This window comes from Antrostomus carolinensis, unplaced genomic scaffold, assembly GCF_000700745.2.
Source record: "Antrostomus carolinensis isolate BGI_N321 unplaced genomic scaffold, ASM70074v2 scaffold11232, whole genome shotgun sequence".
NCBI classification, from domain to species: Eukaryota; Metazoa; Chordata; class Aves; order Caprimulgiformes; family Caprimulgidae; genus Antrostomus; species Antrostomus carolinensis.
Genome location: NW_010297625.1, coordinates 1 through 12,525, shown reverse-complemented (window position 1 = coordinate 12,525; position 12,525 = coordinate 1). Strand labels below are relative to the sequence as shown.

Sequence of the window (12,525 nt, the reverse complement as noted above, 5' to 3'; positions counted from 1 at the left end):
ATTAAATTGTTAGATCCCATCTCAAAACACATTAACTTTTTTTCCCTTACATCACCCCCCTACTATTCTACCTGGAAAGTGATTCTGCAATACCACTCCTCTAATGACTTTAAATTTTTCTTCTAACGACAAGATTCAGTTTACACATGGATAGTGTATCTCCACTTCTTTTTGTACCAATTTTACCCCTTACATAAAAGTTAAGCCTATGGATTTCCACACCAATATTTATCTTGCTTGTTTAATATATACATATTCTTAGTTTACTTAATTAAAATGTTCATCAATTCAGTGCTTTTCAAACAGTGAAAACAATGAAATCAATGGCACAATCTGACCAATTCCATGAAGAATAGAATCTCCTCAAAGTTTTTCAATCAAGACCACTAAACAGAGGTACCTTATTAGGATAATAAGTACACATGTAAACAAATAACAGTTATGTAAAAGAAAACAGGACAAATATGAGACTGCCTTCTATAGATTTCCTTCTTCCTGTCTCTAAATAGTTTCTTCTTATCACTGAAACATGTGTAGTGAATGAGCTCCAAAAAAGGAAAGTATGGAGCAAAAGTGTATTTATACTCCATTTATATATAAAACAGAATGCTGTTGACTTCCTTCAAAAACTCTATGAATTCTTTATTCCAAAGGAAAAAAATAACCAATTTTTATTTTTTGTTAGATACTTCAAACATCATTACACAATTTTCAACTACACATGTAGACATTTTATTTCTAAAAACAAGTTAACACCTACAAAGCTCCTGCATTGTAGGATGTTTAAAGTTCAAAGTCCCACTCTGTCCTTTTCTAGGTATCACGCTAAAGCTAATGGGTATGATGAAGCTCTCTATTGTACTGGAGTTGGAACATGAGAAAAGCTATAGCTGCTTTAGGCTCTTCTGTGCTTAGTCACTCGTAACTTTTACAAAAAATGACAGAATGTATTGTTCTAACACTTTTAAAGCTTAGTTTCACCTTAAGAATAATTTCCTCTGCTGCTGAAAATTTAGAGAAGGAAGGGAATATTCATAAAGACACTAAAAATCCCTTTTAATGAAACAGAATCTTTATTTTTAGCAAAGCTAAAGAAAGAACATATTTCTATAGAATCCAAATCTTTTGGTCCAAATTAAATTGACATCATCTCCTTAGAAAGATTAGGGAAAAATTCTCTAATATCTCAGTGGAAAAGGCATCTAAGCAATTAATCTATGAAGAACAATGACTCCATCTTTATCTGACTGCTGGGACAAAAAGTGAATCCTCTTGGCAGCCAGGAAAAATGATGGGATTATTCACAAAGGAACTAAAATACTGTTTTTTTCCCTAAATGAGCCTGTCAGTGCAAAACAATAGAGTAGAACTAAATATTACAAAGGAAGCTTTTCTGGAATAAATTATTGCAGATATATCACTCTTCCTTTCCAAAGGCAGACTTAAAAATCAACAGCACATTTAGTCTGCCTATAATTACATGAGAGCAGAAAACTCATTTAAATAGTACATCAAGTAGAATACTCAGGTATTCCAAATTTTGGACTTATTGTAAGTAAAGAAGCGAACATATAAATATAAGTTGGCCAATAACACTGTTATTCTTATCCAGTTAATGTTACAGTTCTGAAGACCTAAAGCAAGTAGTGTAAATAAAACAATGAGATTACATACCTGCATATGATGAGATCTAAATTCTGCTATTAACACAGAAATGTAAATTTCTGTTGAATTAATCCACATTTTACTTTACATAACAAAAGTACTTGAAAATAGAGCTAATTATTCTTGGGGACGTAGGGCTCTTACCCAAAGAAATCATTAAAATGTCATATTCATTTTTATCTTCTTGGGGATTGTCTATCAGACAATAGACATTTAGCGAGCTTGTTCTTCTGAAATATATTTTCTAATTACTCTTTATAAAAATACTTAACATTCAGTTCTCTCCCTTCAAGGGCAACAAATAGCTGTTTAGAGTTTTCTACGTTTAGGAAGGAAAGACAGCCTTTAAAATCATTTATGGTAAGGCATCAAATAAAACACCTAGATAGATCACAAGGCCTAAACAGCACCAGGTACCTAGAAAAATGTAATGAATCCCATCATTGCAGAGGGAAGGGATTCAACCCCAAATTATGACACCTGAATGCCATCTATACTCACTCCTAAATAGTTCCTACCATCTTGGATTCGAGAACAGATGTCACTTTCTATCAGAAATTGCCTAAATTAAGCCAGCTTTAAACTGTTCCCAGCAGCCAAAGGAAAAGTTGAAAATAATTCTTCCACTGTAGCTTTCCCTCCTATTACCAGTATTTCTTCAGTTCAAATTTTGGAAGTCCCACCACCATGGATTTTAAAACTTGACAAAACTCTAGCAAATACACAATAGTTAGCAATTCTGCACTGGCAGAGAAATAGGCTCTTCGTAAGTCTCTCCCATCTCTAATACCTCTGATTCTACAGTTCAATAATGACTGATGATTTTCTTTGGCTGCAGATAATAGTCTGTAGGAAGACAAGTTGAAGGGAAAGAAAATAAAAGATTAAAACAAGAGATAAGAAAGAAAGAAAGAAGCAAGGAAAATAAAAGTAAGGAGGAAAGCGGAAAGAACGAAGGAAGGTCATAAGGTGAACTCATGGTACAGGAACCCTGAAGTACAAGATTGTTTCCACTTCTATCATACTTAAATGTGTCAGCATAGCAAATCTCTTATTTCCCCCTGTGCTTCATCTTCCCACCATTAAGGGTTATGTGAGCAGCATATCTGCCTATTAGTGAAATATAATAAAAAACATTAATAACTGGAGCAGTGAAAAGCCAAACTTTTATTATATTTCATAAAAATCCACAAATATTCAAACAAAAAAGGAGAAGCTTAAGTACTGAGATGACAAGGCATCATGAATGTTTGTGGAAAAACATTAATTAAAAAATAGAATAGTTTTTAATTTTGCATTGTGCAACACTTACAATCTCATCCAAAATACCTTTTATCTGTTGAGACTTTTACATTTAAATAAATTTTGAAGCAGACTATTGGTTTTCATATTTGGTAACAAAAATGATCTTACACGAACTTTCATTCTGAAAGAGAAAATTATACTCTCTTTCTTCAGTCATCTAATGACATCTTACTGACAATGTTCTCTACCAAGTTTTGATACTTATATTTAAAAAAAAAAAAAAAAAAAAAAAAAGAAACTAAAAAAACACCAGGGTTTGAAGAATTATAGACATGTTTTTCACCTTTTCTGCTCTGGTACTGTCTCTTGAAAATATACACTACTTGAATGATTACACAGATGATCAAATTGAAATGCTGTATTTGTATTTTATGATATCTCTCTACTATGTTTGTGGAGAAAAAAAAGTGAAACAGTCCTGAGACAAGTGATGAAGATATATATATTCTTGGCTCTTTTACATTACTTCTCTTCTGTTCTTCTTGACATGTATCGGAAAGGCAGCAAACACTCTTCAATTAGTTCAACTCACATTTGTGCAAGCTAGGTTACAAAGATGGATAAGCTGTGTGATAGATATGAAGACTTATGACGGAACTGGACATACAACCCAGATCTCCAGCCCCCCAGCACACTGCCGAAGTCACTTACTCACATCACCTCCTTTGTCCTACATATTTAAAAATCCATGCAACAGAGAAAGAGATAATAAAGACCTTTCCAAAGCTGACATTTCATGTACTAGTAATAAAGGACAGAAATATTAGAATCCAGCACTTCATAATCAATAAGGAAAATCGAAAAATGGAACACAGCCCTGGGTTGTGGGGGTTTTTTTTTATTTTTTAAAATACATAGAAGTAATGAGAGAGAAAAAAAAAAAAAAAAAAAAAAGCCTCACTTGCCAATTGATCAGCCAAAATCATGCTGTACAGTTAGCAATATAATACTATTACTTCTAGCAATAATAATAGATTTTATTGTGTGGAAGACAGATCATTTATTTTACTTGCAATTAAATGTATTATCACTATTCTGTACAGCATGTAAACCATGACATGTAGACAAACACAATCTGTCAATTTCTCTGCAAAGACAGAGAGTCAAACAAATTTCCTAGAAGAGCATCACACAACCAACATCTGAGGTAGAAAAGAAAAATATGACAGGATCATCACCTTCACATCTGGATGCAGTATAAAAAGCAAGCAATTTCCTCTTTGGTATACTTTGTAAGTATCCACTGATACATTTAAAGGAAGTATCTTCCTTCCCATCGAAAGAGATGCTTGTTTTTCTGTTTTGCTATCTACATTTTAAAGAAATTGAAAATTTTACATCAGCCTTTCAGCTGGTAATTTTCTGATATGGTAAGTCTCCCCTTTGCCAACCTGTATTTCACAATTCTAAGTGGAGATGTGATTACATGTCAGCAAAAATGAACAGGACCAATGAAATAAAACACCTGTTTCTCTATGAGATCATGAGGAAAAGAATATTAAAAAACCAGATTTTCTGAGGTTAGTATTTATTTTCTTATTATCTATACAACTGTGAAACCAGTTCAATTGTTTTGTAAAAGGGAAAAATGCATAGCAGCATCTTCATGTATTACAGACATGTCATGTGAGTGGAAAAAGCTGATGAAAATCAATATACATTTGTCTTTGTCCCCCAGAGCCACAGCATGCTATGAAGAGTACTGGTGAGTTTATACAATGAGAAGCTCAAAGCAGAGTGCATCAGTCCTAGCAGGACATTCTTTCCGCAAGCTCTGAGCTGTCCAGTACAGAAGTAAAGCCACTGCTACCAAGAAGTAGCAGAAGAGAGACAAATCTACTTCCACCCTGGCCCTACAGTGACAGATGTTCTTTTAAGATGCAGCCATAAGGAATATTTCTCCCAACGTGCAGAGACATCTTCTACAAATACTCCATAGCACAACTGTCCCATTCCACACCACTATTCCACACAAGGGTCAATCACAATATGATTCATAAAGAAATAATACAAAATGCAAAATATTTTTCATCCACAGTCACAAAACAATTGTCAAATAATATGCTTTATGAATGTTTTCTCACAGTGTAATAAAAACTGCTATTGTTCTCTACAGAGAGAAAGCATCAAGCAACTTTAATGTTCTACAGAGCTATTGTGGCTCATTGCTTCAGCTGCACATCCCCTGTTGCAGCAGTTTCAGTCCCAGAATTTTAAACCCCTTTCCCAATACTGGGTTCAAGCCTCAGCACTTGAGATTGGATTGCCTCATTCTACACACTGAAATCAACAGGGGATGAGTTTCCTCACACCCTGAAGCCTTGATCTTGAAATTAAGAGGAGATTTAAAGCATGACAAAAACACCTGAACAAGTCCCCAAGTCAATTATGTGCTGTAATATCTCAAAAGGTATGCTAGGAACATTATGATCACAGTTGAAGTGCAGCTAACTCCTCAGCTGGTATAAACCAGCTGATAATAAGTATAAAAACATTGTACCAACAGTTTTGGTTAATAAGTAAAACTACAGAAACATTTTTTTTTATTTCTGCAATTTATGTCAATTTTAATTCATCACAGAAATAAGTTGTTACCACTTAATTGCTCTTACTGTACAGCAAAGATGCTTATAACAAATGATGATAAGCAGGAACATGAATGAACAGTTGCCAGGCAACCAATAAATAAAGGTTCCAGATAGCATAACCTCTCCTTAAAGGATAAAACCCTAATCATAATTATTTTTCAAATCCATTTCAACGCAAACTAAAATAATGTTTGCAGCACTAATCCTGGTCTTCCTCTTACAAAATGAAAGCAAATCTGTCATTTGACATATCACAGATCGCAAATTAAACAGACTCAACCTGCTCCTTCAGATTATGGTCAGTAGTGTAGTTTGAGGATAGTGAACAGGTTAGACAGTAAACTGGAATCCAAAACAGAGAGGGGAGAAGAATTAAACAATTTAAATAGGGTAATTCAAATAAAATTTTTAAAAAGTTACATTGTTACTGTAAGGATCTTTAAAAACCATCAACACAAAGTTCTCCAGTATTTAACTCCACAAAATGATCATTCAGTAAAGTAGAAGGATGAGACAGACTTTAAAATACTGAAAACAGATGCAGTTTGAAATGTTTTGAAATCTATATAATACCACATTTTATCTTTATAAACTCTTATAACTCAGTCTTGCTGAGTGCATAAGCAGAGCTGAGGTGCCTAGAGCAAGCACTGACCTTTTAGATGGATTCAAATAAAACTGACAAAGAGCAGCATAAATCTTAAACCAGTTAAAGAACACAGTATATCCACTCTGAAGAAACAATGAATGGTTATGCAGGAATTTCACATTACGACTTCTGAATAATAGAAGGCAGGAGAGCTTGGGTTTGTTCAGTGTTTTTTTGGTGGGCTAAGAAATTGTGTATTTATTTTATAAACTCTCATGTTAGAAAACATCAGGAATACACGACTTGGTTGGTTTATCTTGCATGACAAGGCGATTACACAAATCTAACCATTTTATTTCTTTTCTTTAGTAGAATTGAGAACCACTACTAGCTGTGATGCTTAAACGCTAAACAGTCAAAAATTTGCAATAGGAAAATAAGATGAACTACAATTATAAATAAATATGTCTTGCACCTAAGGTCTGACATACTATGTCGACTGTGAACTCGTTAAGAACTGGGATCATCTTTTCAATCTGTCTTTGAACAAAGTACAGGCAACAGAATCCATAAACTTCCCTGCAACATTAGTAGCACAAAATAATCCTATACTTCACACTAGAAAATTGATCTAATGGAATTTTTGTAAACAGGAATTATTGTTTAAATTAAAGCAGAGAATGCACTCTGCCAACTAGTAGTGTCCACATGTATTTCTTCATATCAAATGATAGCCAGTTCATTACATAGTAGGTATTTGCTGTCTTTGACAGAAAAGCATTCTGTTGCCTATCAGACACACAACTTTCCAATTGCTTTCCTTTATCTAGATATATCTGCTCATCACAAGCCTTTACAGGAGGTTCTCTATGTATCTGTGATTCCTCAATAATCAAACAGGAAATCTATCACATTACATCTATATTTTTATTGACTAATATTTCACCCACTAACCACCTTCACCACCTGATTTAATAACTCCTCTCCATCCTTCTAATAATTTCAGTTTGAACTTCTTATTCTAACAAAAATCCAATTCATTTAGTTGACACCCTATGCAAGAATGAGATTCAGAATTTAAATGACTGAGAACCATTCATACTGATTGCAACTAAAAACAACACAGAAGACTCTGTAAATTCCTTTTAGGACACACGGCACCAGTTATACCCAATCTACCTGAATTGCTTCTCCATAGTTTTGAGCTTGCATTTTGACAACTTATAAAAATACTATGTATTGTGCTTGCAAACCTGACAACCAAGCCCACTAGCTGAAAAGTGTGTAAAGGTGATATTGGAGGATTTTTTCCCTTCCCAAATGTTTATTCCTTTTCAACTACCAGCTGAAGAATTAAACTGATCTGGTTTTAAGCTTAAAAGACCCAAAGCCTATGGAAGAAAAGGTCACGCATCACCATTCAGTAGGCGCTGGAGGCTAATTGTAAAGTTTATTAACAATGAAAACAACAGGGTTCTCAGCCACTTATTACCATGGAGGAAATGGACAGTATTTTTCTGAAGTTTGGATTCCACTGTATTTTGTTCCACAATATGCAATTTAACTGTCACATCTCTGAAAATGGGAGGAGAGAGAAGATTGTATTTTTTTAAAGAGCTGCTCACACTAAAATAAGAGTAATTTTAAGATCTCCCCTAGGGATTAAAGTCTATATATTCAGCATTAGAAGAAGGAAAATGGAGCGTAACTGCCAGCTTGAGGAAAGAGATGATGAAGCATGCTTTGTCTCTAGTGTTTCCCACGTCACAGATACAGTCAATTAAACTAGGTGTGATCCTAAAAACACTTCTTTGCTCAACAGGCTTCACGCAATACCCAGCTGATACAGTGGCTCACAAGAGTAAGAGTAGGCAGTATTAGAATCCAGAGATGAATGCTATTCTAGATTCATGCTCATCCTGTCTTCTGACCAAGGTATTATTGTTTCAATAATCGTTTTTTCCTTAACAACATGGTGACATTTTTTAGCAATTTTATATTGAATATTTAATAGTATATTACATATACATATACTTATTATTTAAATATATACATAAACTAACAGAAAACAATAGAAGATAAACTCACAGTATAATACTAGCTCAAACAGGACAATATTATTGATTTTAGGAAAATATATAAATATACAGATGGTCTATATGGATGATAACTTGTGAAAGACCATCTATAGACAGTTCAAATAACATGCAAAAGAGTTATCTTTGAGTAACACAAGATATTATTACTATAGTGAGGAACCCAGGGTGGAGGGAAGTTGATTGCTCTATCATTTTTTATTTACAAGCTATCTTGTATGTGCTTATTTCAATTTTACATTTAAAATGTTCTTTTAATAAGTATTATTCCATTCATTATCTCACTGATAGGCATTTTCCTCTGCTAGTGTACTAGTCAAAAATAGTAGAAAAACTCTACATTGATGGACATAGTCTTCCATTAATGCACTTACTTACTGATGTTATTGTTTCAGAACCAATAATTCAGCACTGAGAAAAGGGAGCTAAGAGTGTAGTCCTTGTTTTTTCTCATGATGTCACAAACAATATCTCACAAAAATGCCACTGGTAATCAGTGAACTTTGAAAATTAATGCTAAATTCTTCCTGCCCATAAGACTATGTGAATCTTAAACCTCATCATGATTACTTTAACTATGAGTTTACAAGCATCTCTCAGGAAGCTTTACCACAAAGCTCTCAGTGACTCAGAGTGCAAGTGTGCCCCTCTGGAGTCCCGTACTCCATGATGTGAATCCTACTCAGCTATGTCTGTTACATGAACTACTACAAACATTTCAGGACTGACAACTCAGCTACCATTGGAAGCTTGAGGACTTAATCCATGTAAATGCTTGGTTAAAAGAAATTTTACTGAAGGACAGCAAAACTCTAAAGAACAGCAATGTTGTAAACTTCAGCTTTGTGTTTTTCTTTGAAAAGATAACATTAATATTTAATATCTTTGCACTACAGTAATATGTCCCAAAAATTGCCCTGGTTCATTGCCTAACAAACCCACACTGAAACAAACAAACAAACAAACAAAATCTAACACTACTACACAGATTCTGCTAATCAATTAACAATGGGGATTAAATGAGACAGAATAACAAGAGGAAATAAATGATCTCTGCATTTTATAATGTTCAACAGGTATTATCTGCACATTATTTAAAGAAAGAATTAAAAGAAAAAAAATCTGCTTTCCAACCATCCTAAGCATTTGTTTAGTGACATTTCATTCAACTAAACATACACCACTTTTTTCCTGAAGCCTACTTTGTGTGTTTATTCTTATTGTCATAAGAAACATTTGTCATGTTTTCACAATTTACGATCAAGTACTACTGTTATAAAACAGTATAACACTTGTGCTGACACAGAGGATTGAACACCACAATATATACACGTTGTTGCCAAGTCCTTTGCCTTAAATTTCCCATGCTTTCAGCCTTTGCTGTTGCCAACAAAAAGAAAGTTGAATTTTCAGTGCTATCTAAACAATGTGAATGACAATAGCTGTTCTGAGGCTAATCTCAGGTCCACTTAGCCCAAGACCATGTCACTGATAGTGGTCAAAGGCAGTGGCCTAGGGAAAAAGTCTCATGTTTTAGGACAGCCCTTGAATACTAGAGTAATTCCCTAGAACAGTCTCCTGGCTCCCAGCAACCTGTGGCTCAAAGACTTCAATATGAAGAGACTAGGAGCACTGGCATATGACAACACACTGTTTCAGAAGGGCTGGGAGGAAGAACAGGAGATGGCATATTTCAAAAGGAAAAAATATGTGCCCTCATCACACACACACACATGCTACTTCATTCCACTCAACGGGGATTCTTGCTCCTGATATTGCCTTTGCCCTCAAACTGTGCTGTTTTCCATATGGAAGAGGTGGCAAAAATGAAAGTGTTTCCCTTCTCTCCTCATAAAACCTCCTTCTGACTGGAGTTGGCCTCCTGTTCATATTCCACTTGACTAAACCAATCTTTTTCTCCTCCCACACTAGCTCCATCTGCCGCCTGTCTCTCCAGCAGAGCCAGATGCCAGCAAAGCGGACTACTGTGGGAGGAGAAAGTTCTGTCGCTGGAATTTCTTCCCGATACCCTGCAGGGGGCCAGCCTGTGGAGCCTGGAGAAGAGACAGAGAGCAACCTCCTCTCTTCCACGCTGCTTTCCCCTGCTCATCAGTAAAGAAGGCAGCTGAGGACATGAGCAAAAGATATTTCAATGTGTGCTCCGAAATTTGCAACTTTAATATTTATATAGCAAAAGTTTCACAATCGTACTCCAGACTTGAGCATGGTACACCCTGCATAAACATTTAAGAAGATATGAGTCCTGCCCCAAAAAGGTTACAATCAAACAGAAGCAGAGATGCACACTTGTGAGAAGGAACGAACAAGAGTAACTAGACAATAGGTGACAGAGAAAAAAAGGCAGGATTTATAATCAGGAGAGATCTTAATGACAGAGTAAAAAGACAATACTTTCTGTAGAGATACAAGTCAAAGAGAGGAGCTATGGATGTGTGTTGTTAAGCTGCAAAGAGGAGTACATGTGGCAAGGGAAACTGCCTGCAGAGAGAGAAAGACTAGAATGAAGGCAGACATGGGGAAAGAAAAAGTGATTTTTTTGTATGTTTGAGGTGATCTTGCATGAGGCAGAGGGAGGAGTAGCACTGGTAGGAACTTTAGACAAAAAGGGAGACAGTCTAGGAATGGAGGAGCATCTGGAGGAGCAATCTTGCCAGAGACGGTAGCAAGAACAAGTGTCACTGAGTGAGAACCAGAGCTCGTATAAAATAAGTAAGTGTGCATACGTGTGAGACGGAGGAAAAGACATAGACTTCATTTATCTGAGAGAAAGAATTGTGGGAACGCAGGAGACGAAAGAGAAAAAAAATGAATGCAGGTGGTGTATGGGTGCAGCAGAAAGTTTGGAGTGGGGCTGGCAGGATGGCAGAAAGTGAAGGAACACAGGGATCTAACAGAAAACCAGAATTATGTGTTAGAAGTTGAAAGAGCACACGTAAACTAAAGAGACATAGCAAAAAAGATTAGGAAGTTGAATAGACAGGGGAAAGGAAGAGCGAAATACACATATCACATTGAAACATTAAGAAAAAAGGGCTTATGAACAAATGGACTGACAGGAGGGAGAGAAAAGAGGAAAGAATACATGCAAAGATGATAAAGTCAGTAAAGGAATATTAGGTAACAAAAAAAATTACGTAAAAACCCCCAACAGGAAAACTGGGAGTGTATAGAAGAGTGACTGGAAATGGATGTCCACTGTATTCTCACTGTCATTGTAAACTCTTAGGGTTTGCCCTATCTAGGTATCCCTACAATTTAATCTTCTTTTTCACTTGGAAAAATTCTGTTTCCTGGTTCTCCACACCCTCTAACTTTTGAGCTGTAGTTGCACCTTTATGACGTTTGCTTCACTCTTTCTAGTGGCAACTCTTTTTGTTACATTTACAGGGGGAAATGATCCTATATTGTCAAATACTCTACCACAAAGAAACGTGACAAAATCTCAAGTTTGCTTTCTCCTGTCCCCATAACGCTCTTTCATTCATTCTTTAAAAGGAATGGGGGAAACTCAGCAATACAGCGGTATCCTCAGCCCAAGAATTCACAAATTCACAGAGTATTCCCTGAGCTGCGCCCACATTCTGCGCCTCAGGTTTCCTCCGTGCCCGGGCTGAGGGTTTCCCGTGGCCCGTGGGGGGCAGCGGGGGCCGGGCTGCGCTCCAGCGCCCAGCACCGCGCTTTGTGCCGCCGCCGGATAACGGGATCTCCGTCTGAAACGCATCCATCAGGCGGGGGAACTGAGGGAGGGGAGCTAGCTACCGGCTGCGGGAAAGAAAGCCAACACAGACGTATGCCCTGGCTGCTGGAAGCCATGGTTGGCTGGCTATTCGATTTTATCTTATTTAGGGGTATACGAAAGAGAGGGAAGTGGGGAAAGAGAGAAGGGGAAGCACGCACTCTCGCAACACGCATACGGCTGCTCTTACCTCCACATTGAAATACTGCTCCGCTTTGCACACTGTAGCACATAAAATCCAAAGGAAGGTTTGCAAGAAAAACACCCTGGACTGAGACACAAAATCCAACCGGGTTCCAGTGCTGAATGCGAGTACGATCATAGTGAACTGTGCTTCAGTGGATGGAAGGTCTCTCTCTTTCTTTCTTTCTTTCTTTTCCTTAAACAAATACACAAACAAACCAATCCCCCTCCCCGTGTCGGTGAAGAGCCCGTAGCGCAGGTTCACCCACAGCAGGGGAGGAGGAGGAGCAGACACTTCACAGGAGAGGCGGCAGCGACAGGGTCAGCTCTCGCTCATCCTCA

At 36.6% G+C, this 12,525-nt stretch overlaps 1 protein-coding gene across 1 annotated transcript in view; it reads right to left on the bottom strand.

The window, feature by feature from the left end:
* Window positions 1–12,525, bottom strand: part of LOC104520497 (matrix metalloproteinase-16-like) — a 107,066-nt gene extending 94,541 nt beyond the window's left edge. Inside the window, exon 1 of the mRNA XM_010162203.1 lies at window positions 12,191–12,525. Coding sequence (XP_010160505.1) covers window positions 12,191–12,322 — 132 coding nt within the window. The 5' untranslated portion in view covers window positions 12,323–12,525. The remainder of the gene's footprint in view (window positions 1–12,190) is intronic.